This window comes from Bombina bombina, chromosome 3, assembly GCF_027579735.1.
Source record: "Bombina bombina isolate aBomBom1 chromosome 3, aBomBom1.pri, whole genome shotgun sequence".
Taxonomy (NCBI): Eukaryota; Metazoa; Chordata; class Amphibia; order Anura; family Bombinatoridae; genus Bombina; species Bombina bombina.
This window is the reverse complement of record NC_069501.1, coordinates 478,989,551-479,016,567: the sequence shown is the minus strand read 5'-3', so window position 1 is coordinate 479,016,567 and position 27,017 is coordinate 478,989,551. Positions and strand designations below refer to the sequence as shown.

General features: G+C 36.7%; 1 protein-coding gene across 1 annotated transcript in view; it reads right to left on the bottom strand.

The window, feature by feature from the left end:
* Nucleotides 1–4,090: 4,090 nt before the first annotated feature.
* The window catches only part of LHFPL5 (LHFPL tetraspan subfamily member 5), an 89,818-nt gene continuing 66,891 nt past the window's right edge, over nucleotides 4,091–27,017 (bottom strand). Inside the window, exons 2-3 of the mRNA XM_053705341.1 lie at nucleotides 9,222–9,458; nucleotides 4,091–4,125 (exon numbers count right to left, since the gene is read on the bottom strand). Coding sequence (XP_053561316.1) covers nucleotides 4,091–4,125; nucleotides 9,222–9,458 — 272 coding nt within the window. The remainder of the gene's footprint in view (nucleotides 4,126–9,221; nucleotides 9,459–27,017) is intronic.

Genomic DNA, 27,017 nt, shown 5'->3' with positions numbered 1-27,017 from the left:
CTACCCTGAATACCTTTCTACCATTATTAGGTTTGCCTATTGTAAAAAAGCTGATGTACCTTTTCTAGCTCATTTATGTTACTCCTGTACGCCTTCAAACAAGCGTTCTACAAGAAGGTCAGTTCTACCAGTTCTATGTGCCCTGAAGCCATACATACTGTTATGTCTTCTGATGGTGAAGTTTCCTCTAGCAATAAGGAATCTGCAACTGATGTTAAACCTCATATTTCCTCTTTTATGTTTAAAGTTGAACATATTTGTTCTCTTTTAAAAGAGATCTTTAATTACTTTGGGGTTTAAAGATTCTAAAGTTTCTAATAATAAGCTTTGTAATTGTTTAAATTCAGTTTTAAAGACTTGTTAATCTCCCTGAGGGTTTCCCTGATGCTGTCTCAGACATGATTTCTAGGGAATGGTCTAAGCCAGGTAATTAATTTACTAATTCTGCAAGGTTTAAAAAGTTTTACCCTTTACCTGCTGCTAATGTTGATTTGTGGAAAACTGTTCCCAAGAAAGATGGGGACATTTCAACTCTGGCTAAATGTACTACTATTCCTTTGGAAGACACTACTTCTTTTAAAGACCCTTTAGATAGAAAATTACAGTCTTTTTTTAGAGAAGGGCCTTTTTACAAGCAGGGTATTTGCTCAGAACAGCTATTTCTATTGCTGATGTGGCGGATGCTTTAACTTACTGGTTGTCTAGTCTTTCAGACCAGTGTTGTGATGACTCTGCTAGTGCAAATCTTTTGGGTTTACTTAAAAGTACCAATTCTTGTGATGCTGTGTTTGATATTATGAAGATTGTCAAAAGCATGTCTGTGGCAGTTCTTGCCAGGAGAGCATTATGGTTTAAATCCTGGTGTCAAAATCCAGATTGTTATCTCTTTCTTTTCAGGGAAAGAAGTTGTTTTGTTCTGAATTTTTCTGATTCTATATCTACTGTTACTGGAGGTAAAGGGGCTTTCTTCCTCAAGGTAAAAAGTATTACAGACAGTTTAGTTAACCCCTTCAATGCGCATCATGAGGCATTCTTGTCATGCACATCACTATCTGTATGCACGTGGGGACGTCAAAAAGTGGGGCAGAACTGGGAAGATGTGTAGATGCATGGGAGCTGAATCTCATGGTAGCTCCCATAGCAGCTACAAACCTGCTCTTTCAAATGATGCTGATCTTGGAGCAGTACCACATATCATTTTAAAAATAAAGTTGGAAAAACACGTGAGGATGTGTTTGAGAATGGGTCATTAAATGCGCATAAAAAAAAAATCTGGAATGTGTAGAGATCCCTATTAAAGTTTATTTTCTAGTGGACAAGTCACTCTCTCAAAACTAGATATGAACTGTGTCTGTATAGTCAGGTGATCACTGGTAAAAAATAAACACCATGCAAGAAAAAAGGTGCCTTTATTTCTGTACTACGCAATAAGGCCTCTAATCTATATTATAACCCCAAAAGCTCAAATGGGCCCCTATTTCACATGTGGCTACCCATGATGACTATTTAGTAAGGTGATCACAGTAACAGCAGTGGTCACTTGGCCAATCTCAGTATTATTTACTAAAACCTAAGAAACAACTATACTTTTTTTTTTTTTTTTTACAGTTTTTGCCGCAACTATCTCATATGCCATGCATTATAAATGTAATAATGATAATCTGCTGGGCCTGCTGAAAATAAACCCAATATATAATTTGTATGGGTCATTCACTGAAATTTGATTTACAATAGGGTTTAAATGTAGTTAGCAAAAAAAGCTCAAAATTGGCTTAGCACTGAGGTAGAAAAAGGCTTAGCAGTGAAAGTTTAAGGCAGACTTTGGTAGCAAAAAGATATGTAAACAGAGTACAATTGGTGCACCGAGAGTGGGATGTTTCCCTTGTCTGGGTTGCAGTAATTGTAACTCAGGGATTAAAGGTGACTGCTTTTATCAACCCCAAACTGACAAAAAAATATTTTATTTCAAGTTATTTAACATGTAAGACTACCTTTTGAAATCTATGTTAGTTTGTGTCCTTGTTCCCTGATCTATGTAGGTCAAAAAGACCAGACAGGTAAGGGACAGAATCACAGAGCACAAATCAAACATACACTGCAAAAATAAAGAGGCTCCTGTTGCTGCACATTTCTTAAAGAAATGACATAATATGAGACAATTGCATTTTCAAATAATTAAAGAAATACAAATTTCTAGGAGAGGAGGTGACAGAGATAGTATGTTGAAAAAAAGGGAAATGCATTGGATGTATCACTTAGACTTAATGACACCGAAGGGAATGAACCGTGACATTAATTGGTTAGTTTTTTTGGGTAGATTTTGGACTGGTTATGAATTGATACATGAATTTGGCGGCGCTATACAAATAAATGATAATAATAATACATGCAAATAATAATAGATCATTTCTCATCTGATTTTAACCTTTTTATAATAAAAGATTTAGTTCCACTTATTGTTTTTTGTATCATTGTATTGTTGCCAAATGTGCGATATAACACCAAAAAGTGTGTGATTGTGGCACATTGTGAGACTATTTAAACACAGGTGAGGTTAACATTGGGTAAGCATGATGAAGGGCATGAAATAGCCTGATAGGTTCAGTGTACCCTCTATCTGCTGTTCTCCCCTCCAGTAGGCTCTTTTGTTTGCCCACTATGACACCCATTCTTAGTTCAGATTTTCCCAGGAGCAGTGGTGGTTGTGTAGCACCTCTGTTGAGCTGCAAAGGTTCCATATATTATGTGTGCTTTCTTCACCAGCTTGTATATATTATGTTTGCTTTCTTCACCACCTTTGTTAGCCCTCAAATTAGCCCCCCAAATACTCAAAAACTAGTGCAGAGAGGGCTGCATGTAGCCCATGAGTCATCAGTTGGCCATCCCTGATGTAAAGTAACTAAAGGTGGTTAAGAAACCAATGTGCATAAAGCCCACATTTTTTCCTTTATGATTCATATAGAGCATACATTTGTAAACAACTTTCTAATTTACTCCTATAATCAATTTTTTTTGGTTCTCTTGGTATCTGTTGAAGAAAAAAGCTCAGGAGCGTGCTGGTATCTGGAGAACTATATAGCAGTAGTTTTGCAAGAATGGTATCCATTTGCAAGAGTACTAGATGGCAGCACTATTTACTGCAATGCAGTGCTCCAGATGCCAACCTAGGTAACTCTTCAACAAAGAATACCATGAAAATTAGGCAAATTTAATTGAAGTAAATTGGAAACTTTTTTTAAATTGTATGCCCTGTCTAAAACACTAAAGAAAATGTTTGGGCTTCATTTCCTTTTAAGTGCACAAATGATCGACTGTACCTTATATCAGTTTATGCTATTATGATAGGTCATGCTGCTCATCAGGAGAATACTATGATCATGTGTATATGAATATCTTCACATATATTATATTAAGGATCATTAAACACTAAATAAATGCTAGATAGAATAAGAATAATTTGCTGATATATTGTTAAATTGTATTAATTTAATTTCCTTATTTTATCTTCTCAGCAGAGGTCAGTTAGGGACAGTTATAAAGAGGTTATAAAGTAACAATCTCAAAAGAGTTTAATCTCCCTTTTATTGTATGATATCAGATATATGTAAAGTCTTTTTTTTAAGTTCATCTATATTAAACAAAGAAATTTCATTTTTTTGTTCTATATATTTTTTATAATACAAGAAGGATGTCACATTTTGGTGAAAGATGTACTGATTATTAAATGATATTCATTGTTAATTGCTAGTTTGGCCCATTACACATGTAGTGTTTCTGAACTCAGATCTGACTATTTGTTTTACTTTTATGAACCATGCAGGCAATAAGGAAACAAAATAACACATTCTGATACTGCAATACATTGTGCAGTAACTATTAGTTTAATGATAGACTCTCTAGAAGTGTTTCATTTTACCCTGGTTTCACATACAACTAGGTTTCAAATCTCCATGAGATCACACCCCATATTTTAGGGTCAATATTTTCTTTTTTATGTTCAGCATATGCTGTCTAAATATGTCTCTTATTGGCCTTGAAGTCTCTCCTACATACTGCTTTTTGCATGGGCATTGTCGGAAATGAATCACCACTACTCTAATTGTATCCCTGGATGTCTACTGTTCTCTTAAATATTAGTGAGGGTCAATATTTTTTAAGGACTATGAATCCTCTAAGTCATTGTTTTTTATTATTGAGGAAATAAAGAGGCTATAGTTTTTCAAGTTTTTCTTAGTTCATGAAAAGTTTTTATATTTTATACTGTAAATATGTTTGTGTAAATTAAAATATTTTTGAATAACCTTGAAAAAAGATCTTTAATAGAAGTTTCTTGCAGTTGAAGATGCTTAGCACCTGACTCCATTTGAACTGATTACATAATAAGGTTACACCTGGAGTAAAATTTTGGGCACCAAATATTAAAAAGACATTGCCGAACTATAATGGGTTCCGAGAAGAGCTACAGAATTAGTGATAAGCTACTAGTATAGGTGAGTCACTTTTGGTCTGTTTACTGTACAAAAGAGACACCCGAGTGATGATATAATTACGTTACATAAATATATTTAGAGTCCATATAGAGAGGAGCACTGCTTATTCCTAAAAATGTTCCTCACACTAAAAGTGACATTAAACACTTTAAGTTTGCAGTATAAAATCTTTAATTATGTCTAGTAAAAACAATTTGCAATATACTTTCATTATTTATTTTGTCCCCTTTTCCTAATGTTTAATTCTGAAACTGTGGGCTTTTCCCAGGGGTCGAGTCCTACAAAAGTCTGGGAACTCACCAAGACTTCCACCCCCTCACAATATACATATATATATATATATATATATATATATATATACTCACACTTACACACACTGTATGTATATGTATATAATCTATACACTTTGGTTAAAGGGACAGTCTAGGCCAAAATAAACTTTCATGATTCAGATAGAGCATGTAATTTTAAACAATTTTCCAATTTATTTTTATCACCAATTTTGCTTTGTTCTCTTGGTATTCTTAGTTGAAAGCTTAATCTAGGAGGTTCATATGCTAATTTCTTAGACCTTGAAGGCCACCTCTTTTCAGAATGCATTTTAACAGTTTTTCACCACTAGATGATTTTAGTTCACGTATTTCATATAGATAACACTGTGCTCGTGCACGTGAAGTTATCTGGGAGCAGGCTGTGATTGGCTAAACTGTAAGTCTGTCAAAAGAACTGAAATAAAGGGGCAGTTTGCAGAGGCTTAGATACAAGATAATCACAGAGGTTAAAAGTATATTATTATAACTGTGTTGGTTATGCAAAACTGGGGAATGGGTAATAAAGGGATTATCTATCTTTTAAAACAATAAAAATTCTGGTGTAGACTGTCCCTTTAATGAAAGCAAATTAAACCCAATGAAGGGTTGAATGGTTGCCTCTGTCACAGAATCTCACCCACTAAAGGTGCAATAGTCCTATTTTTGCTGAGGGGAGCTAAAAACCCCCAGAGCAAGCCTTACAGAAATGTAAGCACCATGTGTTACACACATTGTGGGGTGATCACACAGCAGGACCTCTGACAGGCTTTCATTTAGTGTATTGTAGAAAGTGTTATTGCCCATTACTAGAGAATCTCACTATTCCTCTAAACAGACTGTGCTCCAGCACCTGCCACCAGCAGCAGCAGTGTTTATTGAGGTGTTTCTGTTCTCTCTCCAGAGGACTCTTAGTTCCTCCTGCAAAAACAGTGCAGGAACTCTGTTCCCATGCATTCCCGCTCGAGTTGCCCCCTGGCTTTTCCACTTCCTGTTAAATACACATTATTATACTACAAACACAGTTATTGGATACATAAACTAGTGGCTTATTTTTAACTCTTTCTTATTGGCCTCAGGTTCATTTTAGGTGGTGGTTTTAAAAGGCAAAACAAGCTATTTCAATTGCAAAAAAAAAAAGCAAAACAATATCAAATACATTTAATACAGAGAACACAATAAGAAGGAGGACAAAACAATGTGTATGTTTTGCTAGCAAAAGGACAGGTTTAACCAGTTTTAAAACATTTATTTTGTATTGAAATCTGCAATGCTTATATATGACTTGACTTGAATGTTCATTTAACCCCTTAACGACCGAGGACATGCCAGGTGCCACGTCCTACAAAAACAAGGTATTTGCAGTGATGCCTCGATATTAAGACAACGTACAATACCCTTTTTTAATCAAACGATGCAGAGAGAGCCACTCTATGGCCCTCTCTGCATCTGCCAGCGATGGCGCAGATCGTTGGTGGCGTGGGAGGGATAGCAGGGAGGCGGGTGGGCGGCCCATCCCTGGAGGGGGCGGGAGAGGGGCAGAAGCTGGCAGAAGGGGGTGGGAGGGAGGGAGAGGAGATATATATGTTTTGGGAAAGGGATCTGGGAGGGGGGCAGGGGAATGAGGGGGGCAGCTACACTTTTTTAAATTATTTTTATTTATTTATTTTTAAAAAGGAGCAAAAAACTTAGGAAAGGTAGAGGGGGGAGGGTTAAAGAGCTGCCTGTGAGGGGTCATGGAGGTTGGGAGGTAAGGGGTAATACTACCCAGCAAAAAATGTATTTTAAAAAATAATAATAATAAAAACATAACAAAAACGTATTTTTATACTGGCAGACCTTCTGCCAGTACTTAAGATGGGAGTGACCTTTGGGTGGTGGGGGAGGATAGAGAAGGGGTGGTATGTGTCAGGTGGGAGGCTGATCTCTACACTAAAGCTAAAATTAACCCTACAAGCTATCTAATTAACCCCTTCACTGCAGGGCATAATACAAGTGTGGTGCACAGCAGCATTTAGCGGCATTCTAATTACCAGCAATGCCAAAGCCTTATATGTGTAATATTTCTGAACAAAGGGGATCTCAGAGAAGCATTTACAACCATTTGTGCCATAATTGCACAAGCTGTTTGTAAATAATTTCAGTGAGAAACCTAAAGTTTGTGAAAAAGTAAATGTTTCTTTTTTATTTGATCGCATTTGGCGGTGAAATGGTGGCATGAAATATACCAAAATGGGCCTAGATCAATACTTAGGGTTGTCTACTAATATATATATATATATATATATATATATATATACACACACACACACACACATGTGAAGGGTTTTTCAGGGATTCCTGACAGATATCAGTGTTACAATGTAACTATCGCTAATTTTGAAAAAAATGGTTTGGAAATAGCAAAGTGCTACTTGTACTTATTGCCCTATAACTTGCAAAAAAAAAGCAAAGAACATGTAAACATTGGGTATTTCTAAACTCAGGACAAAATTTAAAAACTATTTAGCATGGGTGTTGTTTGGTGGTTGTAGATGTGTAACAGATTTTGAGGTCAAAGTTAATAAAAGTGTGTTTTTCCATTTTTTTTCACCATTTTTTTTATTATAGTAAATTATATGATCTGATCAAAATAATGGTATCTTTAGAATGTCCATTTAATGTCGAGAAAAATTGTATATAATATGTGTGGGTACAGTAAATGAGTAAGAGGAAAATTACAGCTAAACACAAACACCGCAGAAATGTAAAAATAGCCCCGGTCCCTAACGGTAAGAAAATTGAAAAATGGTCTGGTTACTAAGGGGTTAAGATTTGAAAGGGACAGCATACTATATTTCTTTCATAAGGTGAGGTGATGAGAGTCAACAAGTTCATTACTTCTGGGAATTCAACTCCCTGCCACTAGGAGGAGGCAAAGATCCCTAAAAACTCCAAGAGCTTTCCATCCCTCCCACCTAACTGATTATCCAGTCTAATGTATAACCAAGTAAGGAGAAGTAAGAAAAGGAAAGAACAGGTGAGGTGCATTAATAGAACTGCTGCAAGAAAAAATAGAATTAAAAAAATCGGGTGGGCCTCCTAGAATCTCACCACCTTGAAAGAAATTAATTTATAGGGTAAGAATACATTTTGTTTCCTTTTGTAAAATGAGTCTACAAGTTTATTACTTCTGGGAAACTAATACCCAAGCTGTGGAGGCCATGAGTAATGAGCTCATGACAGAAAATTTGGAAAAGAAGGCAGGCACCTAATTTCCAGACACTGCTGCCTGGAGAACTTTACTACCAAAAGCTGCTTTCGAAGAAGTAAAAAAAAAAAATTGTAATATTTAGAAAAGGAATTTAAGGATAACCATGCTGCTGCCTTGTAAGTTTGTTATACAGAAGCCACATTTCTAAAAGCCTAGAAAGTGGAAACTGGTCTGGTAGAATGAGCAGTCATTTTAATTTGAGAATACCTTCTTGCCTCCTTGTAAACTTTGCTGATTAACAATTTTAACTAAGAAACCAAAGAAACAGCCGAAGTCTTCAGAATTTTGCATGGACCAGAGAAAAATTGACTAGAAGATTATCTAAAATCCTTAGTAGTCTGAAGATAAAACGTAAAGCTCAAATTCTTAGATTTTAACAAAGAGAAGGAACCACAATCACTTTAATGACCAGTCCCTGTGACACCAGGAGTAATTGTGTCTTTCTGTAGCAGCTCTCAAGAAAAAATGGGCCTTAAAACGGTCTGAGGCCCCCTTTCACCAAAGAATCTTAAGAGCACCTCAATTCTTCACCTGCCACCTGGGAGGCAAAGTTTAGATGGAATAACCAATGAGGTGTGAGGGATTAAAAGCTCTTGGAGCTTTTAGGGATCTTTGCCTCCTAGTAGCAGGGAGTTGAATTTCCAGAAGTAATGAACTTGCCGACTCTCACTACCTTACAAAAGAAATACGGTATGCTGTCCCTTTAAACACTTAAATTAACATTCAAGTCATATATTTGCATAGCAGATTTGAATACAAAATAATTGTTTTAAAGCATTAAAACCTGTCCTTTTATTAGCAAAACATGCACATTGTTTTGGAGAATTTCTTCTAGTATTGTTTATCTCATTTGTGGTGGCCAGTTAGGGACAAATATTTATAAGATCCTCACAGATCAAACAATCAGTTTGTAAAATTTTGGAGATAAGGGGTGATGGTAATTGAAAAACTGGCAAAATAAAGTATTTAAGTGCACTACAACAATTTTTTACCTTGCAAAATCAAACCTTTTATATGGAGTTGCATTTTAAAGTTACTGCCCCTGTGAAAGATCTGTGATCTCTTTAGTTGATTAAAATGAACACTAATTATAATACAACTTGACGATTCTAATACTACTGTGATAATATCATAATAAAATTAAACAAAAGATAACTGTTCTGTGCTGACCTTTGTTCTGTATTTTAAAGTCCTCAGGCAGAAGACTATCTTGCCGGTTCCCCAGCACAAATGCAAGAAAAGAAAGAATAAGGGCATCCATTATGGCTATGATAGCAAGGATGTAGGCCCAGCGAATAGTGCAATACCCAATAGAGTATTTATCTGTCTTATCTCCACACATGCGCTTGACCTCAACAGAATCCCAGCCATCAGGGTAAATTAGGCACCCGATCATCAGGCCACCTGCTGCAAAAATAAAATAGTATAAATTAGTACCACCATTTATATTTAACATTCAGCAACTTGTTAGATTGCTTTAAACAACTCAGAATATATTGCTTAGTAATTCTACCTGATGGTATGAGACACTTATGTTACACTTGCCAACTTCATCTGTGATCGACACAATATACGTATACAGGTGTGCCTCGCTTTATTGCGCTTAGGAGATATTGCTCTTTTTACAAATTGAAGGTTTGTGGCAACCCTGTTTTGAGCAAGTCTATTGGCGCCATTTTTCCAATATATATACACATATATACACATATATACACATATATACACACCTAAATATATACACTACCAGCAAAAAGATTACAACTCGCTGAAGGCTCAGATAATGGTTAGCATTTGTTAGCAATAAAGTATTTTTTAATTAGGGTACGTACATTGTTTTTATTAGAGATAATGCTATTGCACACTTTACAGACTACAGTATAATGTAAATATAACTTTTATATGCACTGGGGGAAAAAATATTGTTATTCTCTTTATTGCGGGGGTTTGGAACAAAACCCGCAATATCTCCAAGGTACGCCTGTATTTATATATATAATCAATGTTAAGAAACCTTACGCTCAGCAAACTGCGTCTCAAGGCTCCCAAAGCAGGCAATGCAAACAGGGAATTTTAAACAAACAGCTTTTTTATTGCTTAAACAGGTGGCCTGGTCCAGACGTTTCGGCTCCTCCTGGAGCCTTTATCAATGGAGGCCGTGCAGACATAACAGGACAATACAGAAACCACTACTTAAATACCCTTAAGACTAACAGCCCTCTAACGCCTAGATTACAAGTTTTGTCGGTAAGGGTGTGCGGTACTAACACGCAGTTTTCCCTTACCGCTCACCACAGACAACGCTGGTATTACGGGTTTTTAGAAACCTGGCGTTTGCCGCAAAAAAGTAAGCCTAGAGCAAAATTTAACTCCACATCTCACCTCAATACCAGCGCTGCTTACGTTAGCGGTAAACAGGTAAAACGTGCTCGTGCACAATTTCCCCATAGGAATCAATCGGGGAGAGCCGGATGAAAAAAAACCTAACACTTTCAAAAAAGCAGCGTAAAGCTCCTAACCCAGCCCCATTGATTCCTATGGGGAAACAATAGTTATGTCTATACCTAACACCCTAACATGAACCCCAAGTCTAAACACCCCTAATCTTACACTTATTAACCCCTAATCTGCTGCCCCCAACATCGCCGAACCATACATTATATTTATTAACCCCTAATCTGCCACCCCCAATGTCGCCGCAACCTACCTACACTTATTAACCCCTAATCTGCCGCCCCCAACGGCGCTGCAACTATATTAAATGTATTAACCCCTAAACCTAAGCCTAACCCTAACACCCCCTAACTTAAATATAATTTAAATAAATCTAAATAAAATAACTAACATTAATTAAATTATTCCTATTTAAAACTAAATACTTTACCTATAAAATAAACCCTAAGATAGCTACAATATAACTAATAGTTACATTGTAGCTAGCTTAGGATTTATTTTTATTTTACAGGCAACTTTGTATTTATTTTAACTAGGTACAATAGTTATTAAATAGTTATTAACTATTTAATAGCTACCTAGTTAAAATAAAGACAAATTTACCTGTAAAATAAATCCTAACCTAAGTTACAATTACACCTAACACTACACTATAATTAAATTAATTACCTAAACTAAATACAATTAAAAAAAATTATCTAAAGTACGAAAAAAAACAAACACTAAATTACATAAAATAATAAAATAATTACAAGTTTTTTAAACTAATTACACCAAATCTAATCCCCCTAATAAAATAAAAAAGCCCCCCAAAATAATAAAAAGCCCTACCCGATACTAAATTACAAATAGCCCTTAAAAGGGCCTTTTGCGGGGCATTGCCCCAAAGTAATCAGCTCTATTACCTGTAAAAAAAAGTACAATACCCCCCCAACATTAAAACCCACCACCCACACACCCAACCCTACTCTAAAATCCACCCAATACCCCCTTAATAAAACATAACACTAACCCCTTGAAGATCACCCTACCTTGAGAAGTCTTCACCCAGCCGGGCCGAAGTCCTCAACGAAGGCGAGCGAAGTGGTCCTCCAGACGGGCAGAAGTCTTCATCCAGGCGGCATCTTCTACCTTCATCGATCCGGCGCGGAGCGCCTCCATTTTCAAGACATCCGACGCGGAGCATCCTCTTCCAACGAAGTCCAACTGAAGAATGAAGGTTCCTTTAAATGACGTCATCCAAGATGGCGTCCCTTCGATTCCGATTGGCTGATAGAATTCTATCAGCCAATTGGAATTAAGGTAGAAAAAATCCTATTGGCTGATGCAATCAGCCAATAGGATTGAGCTTGCATTCTATTGGCTGATCCAATCAGCCAATAGAATGCCAGCTCAATCCTATCGGCTGATTGGATCAGCCAATAGGATTGAACTTCAATTCTATTGGCTGATTGTATCAGCCAATAGGATTTTTTCTACCTTAATTCCGATTGGCTGATAGAATTCTATCAGCCAATCGGAATTCAAGGGACGCCATCTTGGATGACGTGATTTAAAGGAACCTTCATTCTTCAATTGGACTTCGTTGGAAGAGGATGATCCACGTCGGATGTCTTGAAGATGGAGCCGCTCCACGCCGGATGGATGAAGATAGAAGATGCCGCCTGGATGAAGACTTCTGCCCATCTGGAGGACCTCTTCTGCCCGGCTTCGATGAAGACTTCTGCCCGGCTTCGATGAAGACTTCTGCCCGTCTGGATGACTACTTCGCCTGGCTTTGTTGAGGACTTCGGCCCTGGCTGGGTAAAGACTTCTCAAGGTAGGGTGATCTTCAAGGGGTAAGTGTTAGGTTTTATTAAGGGGGTATTGGGTGGGTTTTAGAGTAGGGTTGGGTGTGTGGGTGGTGGGTTTTAATGTTGGGGGGGTATTGTACTTTTTTTTTTACAGGTAATAGAGCTGATTACTTTGGGGCAATGCCCCGCAAAAGGCCCTTTTAAGGGCTATTTGTAATTTAGTATAGCGCAGGGCTTTTTATTATTTTGGGGGGCTTTTTTATTTTATTAGGGGGATTAGAGTAGGTGTAATTAGTTTATTATTTTATGTAATTTAGTGTTTGTTTTTTAGTACTTTAGATAATTTTTTTAATTGTATTTAATTGTATTTAGTTTAGGTAATTAATTTAATTATAGTGTACTGTTAGGTGTAATTGTAACTTAGGTTAGGATTTTTTTTACAGGTAAATTTGTCTTTATTTTAACTAGGTAGCTATTAAATAGTTAATAACTATTTAATAACTATTCTACCTAGTTAAATAAATACAAACTTGCCTGTAAAATAAAAATAAATCCTAAACTAACTACAATGTAACTATTAGTTATATTTTAGCTATCTTAGGGTTTATTTTACAGGTAAGTATTTAGTTTTAAATAGGAATAATTTAATTAATGTTAGTTATTTTATTTAGATTTATTTAAATTATATTTAAGTTAGGGGGTGTTAGGGTTAGGGTTAGACTTAGGTGTAGGGGTTAATACATTTAATATAGTTGCGGCAACATTGGGGGCGGCAGATTAGGGGTTAATAAATGTAGGTAGGTGTCGGCGATGTTAGGGACGGCAGATTAGGGGTTAATAAAATTTAAGTAGTGTTTGCGATGCGGGAGGGCGGCGGTTTAGGGGTTAATATATTTTTTATAGTAGCGGCGATGTCCGGTTCGGCAGATTAGGGGTTAATTTTTTTTTTTATTGTTTGCGATGTGGGGGGGGCGCTCGGTTTAGGGGTTAATAAGTAGTTTATGGGTGTTAGTGTACTTTTTAGCACTTTAGTTAAGAGTTTTATGCTACGGCGTTAGCCCATAAAACTCTTAACTAATGACTTTTAAATGCGGTACCAGTCTTGACAGGAGAGGCTGTACCACCCACTTTTTGGAAGACTTGTAATACCGGCGTTATGCAAGTCCCATTGAAAATATAGGATATGCAATTTATATAAGTGGATTTGCGGTATTACCGAGTCTGGCTAAAAAAGTGAGCAGTACACCTGTCATTTCAAGATTCGTAATACCAGCATTAGGAAAAAAAGCAGCATTGGGACCTCTCAACGCTGCTTTTTAAGGCTAACGCAAGACTCATAATCTTGCCATTTGGGAATACCCGTATTCTCCCACAGACATCCGGTCTCCATGCGGCAGCCTTCCACACTGGCGTCGGCACAGGCGTGTGACGTCATTGACCCGCGACATAGGCACGTAATGGCAACAAGACCGTTGTCTAGGAAACAGTGCCAACACACTGCAGCGGTGTGTCAATTGCGTGAGAGACGGATGTCTGAAGGTGATCAAGCAATCACCAAATGTTAACAACATTTAAACAAATATAAAAGATATATATATACTGTTTTACAATATATACTCAAACAATAATGCTACTATCTATACACACTGGTATCAAGGTAGCAAAATAATGCAACTGTATACATCTAATGATAGACAAGCAGCCCATAGACAGCTAGAACTATAGAAGATGATAATAATATATACACAATCTTACAACAGCCCTACCGAACTGCTAAATAAGAGAACATAAAGTATATATTTCAGTCTACTATATTTACTATATACTATTTATTTGTAAAGTGAGATAAGGTGGCAGCAGCACCCTCTACCCATTCATCTGGTCCATAATTTGCCCCCTATAAATCTTTTGTTTATTATAAAATATATTATGGTGCTGTGGAATCTGTTGGCACTCTACAAATAAATGCTAATAATAATAATTCTTTCATAGATAAACAGATTGCAACAAATGGGTAGTTAGAACAAATCTAACAGAAACTTTCAAACACAGGTTAGAGTTGCAAGGGTGGTCTGGACTTGGGGGCAATTACCCAGCTCCCCCCCCCCCCCCCCCCCCGCCAGCATCTAGTAAATCGCAAGTGGTTTAGTTTAACAAAAAGATAGAAGACAATTTTTTTTTAATACACTGCATTATTTTATTATATATCTTGCGTGTCAAGGTTTGCGGCTTCTGAATTTTTTGTCTCCCTCCGAGATTTTAGACAAATTTGTCAAGCCCTGGATAAGTTATAATAAATCAATTTGTTAAAAGCCTGCAGCCGTGAGCACTTTTTCAACAGAAAAGCTCCATCAGACCTTTAAGGGTGTAAAGTATCTGTTCTCAGAAACTGACTGATACAATAGCCAATTCAAACCTCTTAAGGTTGCAATAAAGTCTATTCAAGTGACCCTTTATTTACTGTACAATGCAAATACTCATTTATATGTGACATTAACATATTGTAATCCAAATCTATCCTCCTCACTTATTAACCCTGTGAGTGTTATATGTATCTTGGTATGATACGCATACTTCAACAGTTAAATCAGGACACCAACATGTACAAATGGTGCGTTTTTCTTTAAATATTTGATTATAAATTACACTCACACTGTTGAAAGAACTTATATCCTGGATTTTAACATTCCTGAAACTGTAAAGTGTGAACTGCTTCCTTGCTACATTGTATTTGCCCAGGAGACCTTTAAACAAGGTTTCACTTTCATGACCAGGTTTATAGAAGAGGCACCTCTATAAACACTAAGTCAAACATCATTACAACAGTGCGTTTTAAAGTTTTTGCGTTTACATTATTGAACCCACAGTCACAAAGGCATGTTCCAGTATACAGTTCAATAAGACTTTATTACATGGCATGTTGTACTAGAGTCCCCTTATTGCATAGCACAGAGTGGGCAAAGCCGTTATCCACTTCTCCTTGCGCTCTGATAGTCATGCCAGCCTTTGTCCATCAACCAATCAGTGGCAGCACAAAGAGTAAAAAGAGGATGGCATAAAGAGTGTAGTGAATGGTACACATAGCAAAAAAGATGGACCAAAGGTAAAATAATATGACACCAAGGTCAGGGCAACAGTGACACAACAAGGACAGTGGGTAGTACTGACCAAATGGTTTTACTAGGTAGCAGGTACCTAAAGCCTAAATGTAATAATAACTAGACATGTGCATTTAGAGGTTTCGGATGCCTTAGAATGTGGCAGAAGGTGGTCACTCGCGGCATTCGGCTATTTTCAGGGTGAGATTTCTTCTTGTTAAAATGTACAATACACTAAGATCTTTGCAAATCCAGATCTTAATGTGTTGCACTTTCACAAGAAGAAATCTGGCTTCAAAAAACTGAATGCCGTGAGCGGCTGAGTTCAGAGGCATCTGAAAACTCCAAATGCACATGTCTAGTAATAACTTAATACTATCCTATTACCAGGGCCGGACATTTTAAAGTAAATCAGACCAACCCCACCCCCGTTTTTTAGTTAACACTCGCTTCTTCAGGGTGATTGAAATGCTGTGCTATAGCGCAACTGTTTGCGCCACAGCAGGAGACAGTGCTGCACAAGAATCCTCCTGTGCAATGTTAAATTACACCTTGCTATGAAACCTGGCCGCCTGCGAGTATGGTAAATATCCTCCAATGTGTGACATCTAGCACTACAGAAACACACTCATATGAACGCGGACCCTACATACACACACATCACACATACACCCTCTTACACTCATATGCAAGCACATCACACATACACCCTTTTACATACACTCATATGCACGCCCATCACACATACACCCTCTTACACTCATTTGCAAGCAGATCACACATACACCCTTTTACACACACTCATATGCACGCACATCACACATACACCCTCTACACACACTCATATGCACGCACATCCCACATACACCTTCTTACACACTCATATGCATGCACATCACACATACACATTCATATGCATGCACATTACACATACACACTTTTACACACACTCATAGGCATGCAAATTACACATACACCCTTTTATACACACTCATATGCACGTACATCACAAATACACCCTCTTACACACACTCATATGCACGCACATCACACATACACCCTCTTACACACACTCATATGCACGCACATCACACATACACCCTCTTACACACACTCATATGCACGCACATCACACATACACCCTCTTACACACACTCATATGAACGCACATCACACATACACCCTCTTACACACACTCATATGCACGCACATCACACATACACCCTCTTACACACACTCATATGCACGCACATCACACATATACCCTTTTACACACACTCATATGCATGCACATAACACATACACCCTTTTACACACACTCATATGCATGCACATCACACATACACCTTCTTAGTCTTACACACACTCATATGCATGCTGTCATGTAAAAGATGAGATATCATTGGAAGCTACGTGCACAAATATCATATTGATTAATCCATTCATATAGGAAGCTATGTAACTGCATGAATTGGCAAAATTATGAACAAACGCTGGAATGGGTGACATCAACCCCCCTTTCCCTGGCTACACAGGAGAGAACAAAGGATTAAGACCTTTGTACAGATAAGACTGATGGGCCATTCAAAGTAATTTTAGCATATGGAGTCCTCAGGTTTATGTGCCCATATATGGGTTTCCTGTCTAAAAACCTGAATTCACTACAGACCACCTGTGAAGACAACAGACATACAGTCTAAAACTGACCTTTGAAGCCAGCTGAACCTCAGGAAGATAGTAATTAACACTTACTTGGCAATCAAATGTTAGATCACAAAGTCTCTTGGAGATTCTCAATACACATTCTGGTCTGAAAGGAACATATGCCAAAATTCACTTACAGACATGTGAAAACAGTTTGAGATTTTAAATAAAATATTTAATTTATACCTCAGTATGATTTAAATATAAATAGATAAGTCTGAGAGATTGTCTGTTTGTATAATATTAAATATGAAGTGAATTGAATAATAGCTCCATTGGTAGATTTAAAATGTGTTCCAAAATCTCAGAATAATAACACTGCTTCTTTTATTTCAGATATCTGATAAGTGCATGTGTAATTGGCGCTATAAATTATATCATATGTTTTTATACACTCAGCAAGATATATACTGTATAATAATCAAATGTAAGTATAGCTATATGAAATTACATCAGACTGCTACTCACAAGGTATGTATGTGATATTAAGATGATAACTGGAAGAGGTGGAAATATTATATCAGGATATGAACTAAAATACTAATTAAATTCATGCTGAAAGTATTAAAAATCCTTTTAAGTGCCATAATGAAGTGGAATATACTCATGTTTAGTATGAAAATACTCATGTTAAATAGTATTAAATAATCCCATACATATTGGACATATTGTTTGCTGATACTGGAAATTATAAATGTATTTAATGAACACTTTAAATCAAATACTAAACTGTAGCAGTATTTGATAGTGAAACTGTTTGACAGTGTCTGCTGCCACCAATGGTTCAGAAATAGTATTGCAGCCAAAAGGGGTTGAAATTAAAAATACATGCCTCTCCAGGGGCCAATGAGATGTTTAGCTTTGAAGGGCCTATCAGAAGACAAGCACCGATTGGGGCGTTAACAAAATTCTTCAATGATTATGAAATAGAAGTGGACTTTAATCACTGGATAAAAGTCTGATGCACAGGAGTAAAAGGTTCATGCTGCTAAATTTGAAGTCACTGACTTATCCGGCTGCCTTGGATTACAGGAAGCAACAGTGGGCCTAAACATGTTATTTCCAGAATTGCATATACCTCTTTATATGACGATGAAAATAATTTATTGGAAAAGCTGAAATCCCAACCGATTAAGTGGTAAAGTATAAGCGATTGTTATGTATATTTAATATTTAAATCAAAGGTATTCTATAACTATAATTAAATTGTAGCTTTGATTTAGAAAGGGTATTTTACACTTTAAATGTATGTCCCATTGGCCTGTGTAGCTTAGAAATAATTATATTGATGCCAAGTTATTTTATTGCTAGGAAAATTAATTTGTATTTTGGTATTTATAAGTCAGTCTTACTTATTGTGAAATCTCTTAGAAATTGCATATAAATTGACTATTGTGTTAATAATATACAATTTCTCTGATTGTTATAAATTCAGCATTATAATTTATAGGTTTATGTGGTGGCAGTAAATTAGAATTGTTGGCTAATTATAGACTGTTCTGATATTCTCACGTGTGGTATTTTAATAAGCGATTCATTGTGAATAAGGTTAATGTGTAGAAATATCTTTATAACTGGCTTTGTATAGTATAATTGTAACAGCATAGACATACTTAGATTGGCCATAAATAATACGATATTTACTACGTAAATAAAGTCATTGTGTCTATAAAGATTACTAATCTGAACAAAGGATTAAATGTTAATTTTTAATATTCATAATTACAAGACGTATACAACATTTATTGGTTGGCAACTGCTGAGATAAGTACACCAACAATGCACATACATTCATTTTTTAAATAATCTTTTATTGAGGTTATTATAAATTGCAATAAAGAACAGTTATCTTCACACAAAAAGATACGTTTACAGATCATATCCAACTCAATGATGCATAATACAGAGCTCAAGAGTACTATCATTAGACAGAAGTCAAGATGTTATCTGGAAGGCCTGAGAACAAGACTATGAAATCATAACAAGGAGATGTATATGTGGGAGAGGGCTTGTAATAAAATTGTATAGTAGGGAGTAACGGCCATTCTATGAATGAACTATATTGTTGAATATATAGTAATAAAACCTAATTTTTTATTTTAGTAGTTAGTGATGTGTATATGATTGAATATGAAAATAGTAATAACAAATGAGATTTAACTTTGTATCTTATCTGAATTGCGTATTCTTGATTAGTTCACAAAAAGCAATACGTAGATATGTAGGTATATGAATAGTAAAATAATAATAACATATGAAAATTAACCTTATAGCTTATCTGAGTTGCGTATTCTTCAGTGGTTAGCAATATATAGATATGTGAAAATGAAATAGGAATCATAGTAATATGTAAAGACAGCGCGCTAAAGCCGCTCTAATGTGTTAAGATAAAGCGATGTTTAGAGGCTCTCAAGTTAAACAGGTATCTGGAGGAGGTTATGACAAACTATGATGAGTTAGCTCATTGAAAAATAAGTATAATATCAAAGTTGCAAAAAACCGTATTACCCATTTGCTGCGAGACTGATGTAATAGCGAGTTATGCTATATCTTTGTCTAATCATATATGTGTAGGCCGGGCTGGGACTGTGTGAGTTCCCTACACTATTATAACAGGTGTAGCAGCTACGTCAGTCTAATGACTAGTAGGGACCAAACTGATTGTCAATTAAATTATCCAGCAATTCTAGAATGATGTAAAGCCACAACTTGTGTTTAACAATATGGCTGAATGTGGGCTAAAATAGCACATTCCTGGCAAAGTTTTAAAATATCAAAGCAGTGATGGGTGGGTTAAAGGAAGCAAATAGGCTTGGTTCTTACTTTGATAGGGATCTAATAGATAAAACACTTGCTGGTAAGTATTATATATACAAATGAGAAGGAGAGATGGTTAGCTAGCCAAGGGATATTGGCTTCAAGAACCAGATACATTATAGAAGGGTAGATTAAATCACAAGTTACAAAGTTCAGTCAAATGAGTAACCGTGTGGTAGGAAAAGCATGTAGTCCTGCTATTCAAACAGAAGGGGGATGGGATTTTTACATGCGTGGGAGAGCGCAACAAAAATGTGCAACATATATAAACATTTACTGTGTAACTTAATAAGTGCACTCAAATATAATTCAACTGTATAGTAAGAGTTAATAGCTTCCAAGACAGTAGCTCAGTCCGAAAGGAAATTAAGCAGAGGTAGGTAATAAGGATTCTGCGATTCCCTGTTGTATATGGGGTATTCATCCAATACCAAGTCTATGTTGACCCGACACCCCAGGAATGAAGCATAGATAGTCCAGTAATATATAGCTTATAGGCTTCCACACTGCAGTATAGACAGGGAAATGACCGTTAAATCTCACCACCCTCCATAGTAAAGGTTTTCTTGTATCCTGAGCATTGCTTATGTCCCATTCGCAATTCAGGAGATTGGCCGCATCTACCCAGGCTTTGGCTAAGGGCGGGTTTACATATGTTTTACTTCTGTTTGTAGAAGGGGTAGGATATGGAGAGTTACTGTTATCCCTCTTCTGATTAGCCTGCATATCACCTGTCTTCATATTGCTCACTTTATTGAGCTCCTGAACTGGGTTTTGTAAAGCATAGAGTTCAGTGGAAAGGCTAGTTAGCCTCGGTTGCTTGGGATAGTCCTGCAATGTTAGATCTGTCCTCTCCGTCATGTGAGATATTTCCTCATCTCCCTCTGTATACTGTGGACCCGCCAAAATCAAGAGCTGGTCAAAACAGTTAAGCATTTTACGTTCAAAGTCAGCTAGTAGGGCTATTATCATTGTGCAATGTTCCTCCTCCATTTCTACTTAAGTAAGCAGAGAGACTCAGTTTAGAAAAGGGCACTAATGGATATTGTGCCGATTACCCCCAGAACAGTGGGGGGGATTGTTGTAAGTGTGCAGACTCATGAGCTGCCAGAGAACTTGACAATCCGGATGGCGTAGCGGGAGTATTTCTTAATAAATATATATTAGTCCAGTGATCTGCAACCTTTTTTTTGCTGTGGCACACTCTTTTACAATAAAATATCCTGTGGCACACCACCCTCCCAATTTTTTACAAAATCACACATTGTAGCCTAATACAGGATATATATACAGTATATATATTTTATATATATATATATATATATATATATATACATACACACACTGTACTGTGCTGTCATGCCATGCCTCCTACAAACAATACATGACATATTGACATTCATTCACAAACAATCATAATCATTGTCTGTGAATGAATGTCAATGTCATGGTTGTAAATGATGCCTGATGAGCCTGTCACATACCTCCCAATATTTCAAAATTTGAAAGAGGGACACCCCCGCACCTTTGTTAGTCTGACGCGGCACACCTGAGGATCTCTCACGGCACACTGGTTGAAAAACACTGTATTAGTCAACTCAGAAACTGGTGAGGAGTCATAGTTAGTCGGAATTGTCAGGTTAGTCATCCGAAGTTAGCCGCTGTAGGTTCTTTTTGATCCTCCATCCACAGAGCTTCTCCATGAAGTGGCCAATTCCTGTTGGCGCTCTGCACCGCCCCCCCCCCCCCCATAGCAAATATTTTTTATTGGATAGAAATTATCACTTGTTCAAATACTGATACTACTTAAATCTCCATTAAATCTTGGACTCAATTGCTTACAGTTTGTGTAATCTAATGATTATACAGCAATCTGACATGCCGTTGAACACTGACAGTTATACAGAAATATCTAAATAATATCAATAATGAATATAACAATTACATTAATAGTAAATATTGTATGTATGATAACTAAATAACACCAATAATGGATATTAAAAGGAAATGATCATTATGGTTAAAAATATGATCGTTATATAAACTCCATAATGCATAAAACATTCAAGGAAACAGATATGTTGCAAGGAATGCCTCCCCAACAAAGGATAAACTATGTGATGAGGGGATAAACTATAAGAAATCAATTATTGTATGTGTGAGAGTGCTACATATAAATCAATTGTGATTATGAACAGAAAGAGTGTAATGACAACTTGAGTGAATTAAACTGCACAACAACAACACAAAGTGAATGTGTTAGTGTGGTAAAATGCGATAAAATAAAATAGGTGTTCAACATGTTGAACTAATTTTTGTATCCTATTAAAGAATATTTGAGTGATCATACGTATGTGAATTCACAATATTAAAGGATTACTAACTTTTGTTTTTGTTATGCAAAACAGAACAAACATTTAGCATTGCATTTATCACAACAATGTAGTGTACCTTTTTTTTTTTTCCAGAAACGAAGCTCCCTTTTTCAGAAAAATAAAGTTTTATTTTATCTTCATTACATCACATAATCCAGCCCTCAAATGTAGGCTGTCTAAGGTCTAACATACTTGCCAATTGGATGGCGAGTATTTGCATAAAATTATACTACATTATCGTCATTCCATGCATGCGCAATATGATTCTCTTAGTCTCGCATGCGCATATTGTGGCACAGAACGCATGCACACTTTAAATTTCGAACGATGCGATAGGTATTCCAGCCATTCTACAGTACAATGTATTTCTATGCTAGCGATCCTGTATTGCTTCGATATTTGCAATATCTGCTTTGAAGATTTCAAGAATATATATAATATGACTCTGACATGTAATTGATAATTGAATAAACATTGAATAGATAGATTTATATTTTTAGTCGAAAAAAAATAATTTTTTCCTAATAAAATTAAAGACAGTTATTGATATGTAATTTAGGGTAGCCTTCTAAAATGTCTTTTGAAGGGGTGCACTGTAAAATAAAAATATATTTGCGATGGTTATGGAGCCATTAGCGGAAGCCATTAGGCAGGACACCCAAATCCAGGGTCTGTTACTGCATGATTCAGTACAAAAAGTGGCATTATTCGCTGATGATCTTACACTTTCATTGCCGAGCCGACCTTATCGCTCCCACCGCTGATGGCTCTTATTGAAAGATTCGGTGTACTCTCTAACTACAAAATAAATGTAGCCAAGACGGAGGCGTTCTCGATTCATCTAGACCTTCAAGAACAGAGAACTTTGCGACAGCAATACTCCTTCAAATGGTCTACTAGAGGTATCCGGCACCTTGGGGTCTTCTTGTCTCATGACAAGGAGACGGTCCTCCATGAGAACTACCACACCTTGTTGAAGGCAGTTGACAAACACCTGAGAGCAAAGAAATATGACGAACTCTCCTGGATGGGTAGAATTGCAGCCCTGAAAATGATGCTACTACCCAAGCTAACGTACATTATGCGATGTATTCCCCTCCCAGTCCCAGATAAACTTCTGAAAAATTTTCAGACCCTTTTTAATAGATATGTCTGGAACAACAAGAAACCCAGAGTCGCGGCCTCAATCTTACAGTCCCCCCTAGATCAGGGAGGGCTGGGATTGCCAAGCGTGAAGATGTACTATGAGGCGGCAATGATCTCTCATGTCTCAGCTTGGGGACGAGACCTCCCTCCCACGAGATGGAGGGACCTGGAACAGGCATCATTGCCTGCCTATATAGATCTATCTGATTTGCTGTGGTTCCCCCCGCATCTTGCTACCGTACACACCATCTCTAACTCAATTGTTAGAGGATGCCAAATGCTATGGTATAAATTACGACACCACACTCAGATCGCCCCCCATCCCTCTCCTATTCAACCTGTACTCCCCATACTTCAGACCCTCCCCAATATGAGACTGAACTGGTGGCGGCAGATCGGAATTTTGACAGTAGGTGACTTCTATGTAGAAGATCGGCTTCTAACGCAAGACGAGATGGTGGCGAACTTTGAGGTCCCGAGGCAATTGGAATTTGAACTTCTAAGATTAAGATCCCTACTAAAATCCTGGGGGTTCCTGAGAGATGCCCCACGGCCTCTTACGGCTTGGGAAGCTCGATGGAAAACGGGCCTCCAGACCTATAAACCCCTCACGACACACTATCGATGCCTACTGGTTCCCCCCACAATTCCTAAGACGAGACACATGCTCTCCTGGGAGGCAGAACTACAAACGGTATACTCCCCTAAGAAATGGACATTGGCCATCGCCAAGACCAAGGCGGCCTTACATTGCACCACGATGTACGAGCTCTACTTTAAAATGCTCACTAGGTGGCATCTGGTCCCAACCAGACTGCAGACCCTCTATCCTAATCACTCCCCTTCCTGTTGGAGAAACTGTGGTGGCATTGGCACCCCACTACACACCTGGTGGACTTGTCCCAACCTAAAGGCGCTCTGGGGTAAGACCAGTAAGATCTGTTGCTTGATGGGTCTTCCAGAGATAAAGGACCCCGGAATAGCTCTTCTACACTTGGGCTTAGAGAAAGTGCCTCCGCACCAGAGAACCCTTCTTATATATATACTCACCTCAGTTAAAATGGCAATTGCCAGGAACTGGAAAAAAGTGCACCCTCCAAAATGGCAGAGTGTAATGGAATACCTGAATTATGTCAAGTCCATGGAAGACTTTGTCTACAGAATCCGGCGCAAGTCGGAAACTTTTTGTCTTGTCTGGGAACCCTGGGAAGCTTACCTGCAGAGCCTCAGAGCTAAATCTTAGGACTCCCTGCCCCCTAGTGTTACTGGCCCCCGATACGGGTCCAGGACGGTCTGTCCACCCTTCCCCCCCCACCCCCCCTCCACTCAATGAACCCCTCCCCCCCCCCCTCATCTAATATCCTCTCCCCCCTCAAAGGGGGTACTTCAGCCCGCAACAGCGCAAGGATGACTGAATCTTGATTTAACCCTCTTGGAGCGGTGGCCCTTGTTGGCCCCTTGCATCCGCTCAACTGCTTATACAGGCAATACCCACATAGCAACTGACTACTAGCGTAATTCCGCTTTTATAAAGCAGATCAAAAGGCGGAATAAAAAAAAAAAAGACGCCAAAACCTTAAACCTACCAACTGACAACGACTCTCCTAACCTGTAAACGCTCCTACTCACTCCTTATTTCACCTCCCACTCAGGTATAGTTTGATCTCTAGATCTGCTAGGAATGGAGGTAAAAACCTGGTTATATTATGCAATATCTATGTCATTTCAATGTAATGCGAGATACCATTCTTGTGATTTCTGTGTTTACTCGATACTTGTAACGTTTGAAAGAGTTGTGATAACCTATGTATATAATAAAAAATTATATTAAAAAAAAAAAAATATATATATTTATTGTTGATAGTGAATGAAAGTGGGGAAAGTGCGGTATACATACTCTAAATATTATACATTTTTTCAATAAATTTATTGAAATATAAATGTTATGTGTTTTTTTGACATACCTAATATTTATTTAAACATTAAACTCCTATAATATTCAAGTATTCAACTTTAATTGGCTGCACTGTTATTAATAATTAAAGATACAGGACAATATTTTAATTTAATTAATTGGGATGTACACATAAAAATTTGTTTATGCTGTAGTATTGAACACAAGATTTGATGCTTGATTTCTGTTCTTACAAAGAGACGTCTTACAAAGCTCTATAGTAATAAATATAAATGATTTCTTATGGCACACATTTGTTGATAGTACCACATTTTTGAGCACATATATTTAACTATTGTGACATTTAAAAGATATTTCATTCTTCAATTAAATTATTTCTTAAGATTTTTATACATCATTTTATAATGTTGATTCTTCCTATACCATTTTTAAAAAAAAATCCCATAAATTATATCATAGATATAACAATCAGATGCACATCAATTTGTTTCCTTTCTTTATTTAATCTATTAAAAGGGACAATTAAAAATATTTTTTTATTCGTTATTGATAATGATAATACTATTACCAAAACCATTTCAAAATAGAAATAGAAATTTATAATAATATAATTTTTATTAGTATATATATATATATATATATATATATATATATATATATTCTATTCGTAACAGCATTAAAATTCAATGTAATGGCTTTATATATGAATATATTGTGAATGTGAATAATAAGCAAAATCTTCTAACCAGCCGTATGCAAATATTAAATTTTATGGTTGAAAGATTGTAATTAATATATGATTTGTAATAATCATATATTTTGCTTGTCCATCATAGGCAGATTCTATTTTGCATTACATAATTCGACCGCAAAAAAATAATAATGCCCAAACAGTAGTTGTTTCAAATGCATTGTGTGTTACAGTGTATATAATGTTGCTCATTAATTCTAGGGCGATTCTCGAAGCGCTCACACGCTAGATGCTTACGTTTACTGCGCAAGAGGATTCTGATGCAGTATTGATAGAGCGTGTCTTCTTCCCCATAAGATAGTGACGTATCCGATGACGTTGCGCTAACTCATGCATGCGCATTGCGTCTAGGAGTCACCATCTTCCAACTGGAGTTGTTAAGCCGGATTGGAAATCAGTAACGGCGAACAACTCAGTGGGTTTGGAAACATTTAATATTTCAAACAGCAATATATTAAAAACGCTAAATATTTATAACAAGATCAACATTTAAAAAAGCTTGATTTAAAGGTATACTATTTTGACTACAGTGTCCCTTTAAGTGAGTGTAATAATGGGATTGCTAAAAAAAATTGTGTATTATCATAAAAGTGCATAGGACTAGAAATAATCTAGGAGTGTGTTTATATGTTGCCTAACGTTATATAGGCCGTTTTAATAAAATTAGGGACAATTCTCTACTCTTAAAGATAGAATTGTAATTATTCCTCTAAATACGGGATTTTACATTATAGTGGGGTATTATTTTCCTTTATTAAATGACTAGATTCCCTGTATAGAATTCCTTTAGATTGTGTATATTCTGAGTAATATTATTTATGTATTATTTCAGTGTATATTATAGATTTGTTTTAAAATTTTCTTAGTCATGTATCAATTTCCTGTATTGGTCTGATCTTATCATTTTCATATGGTG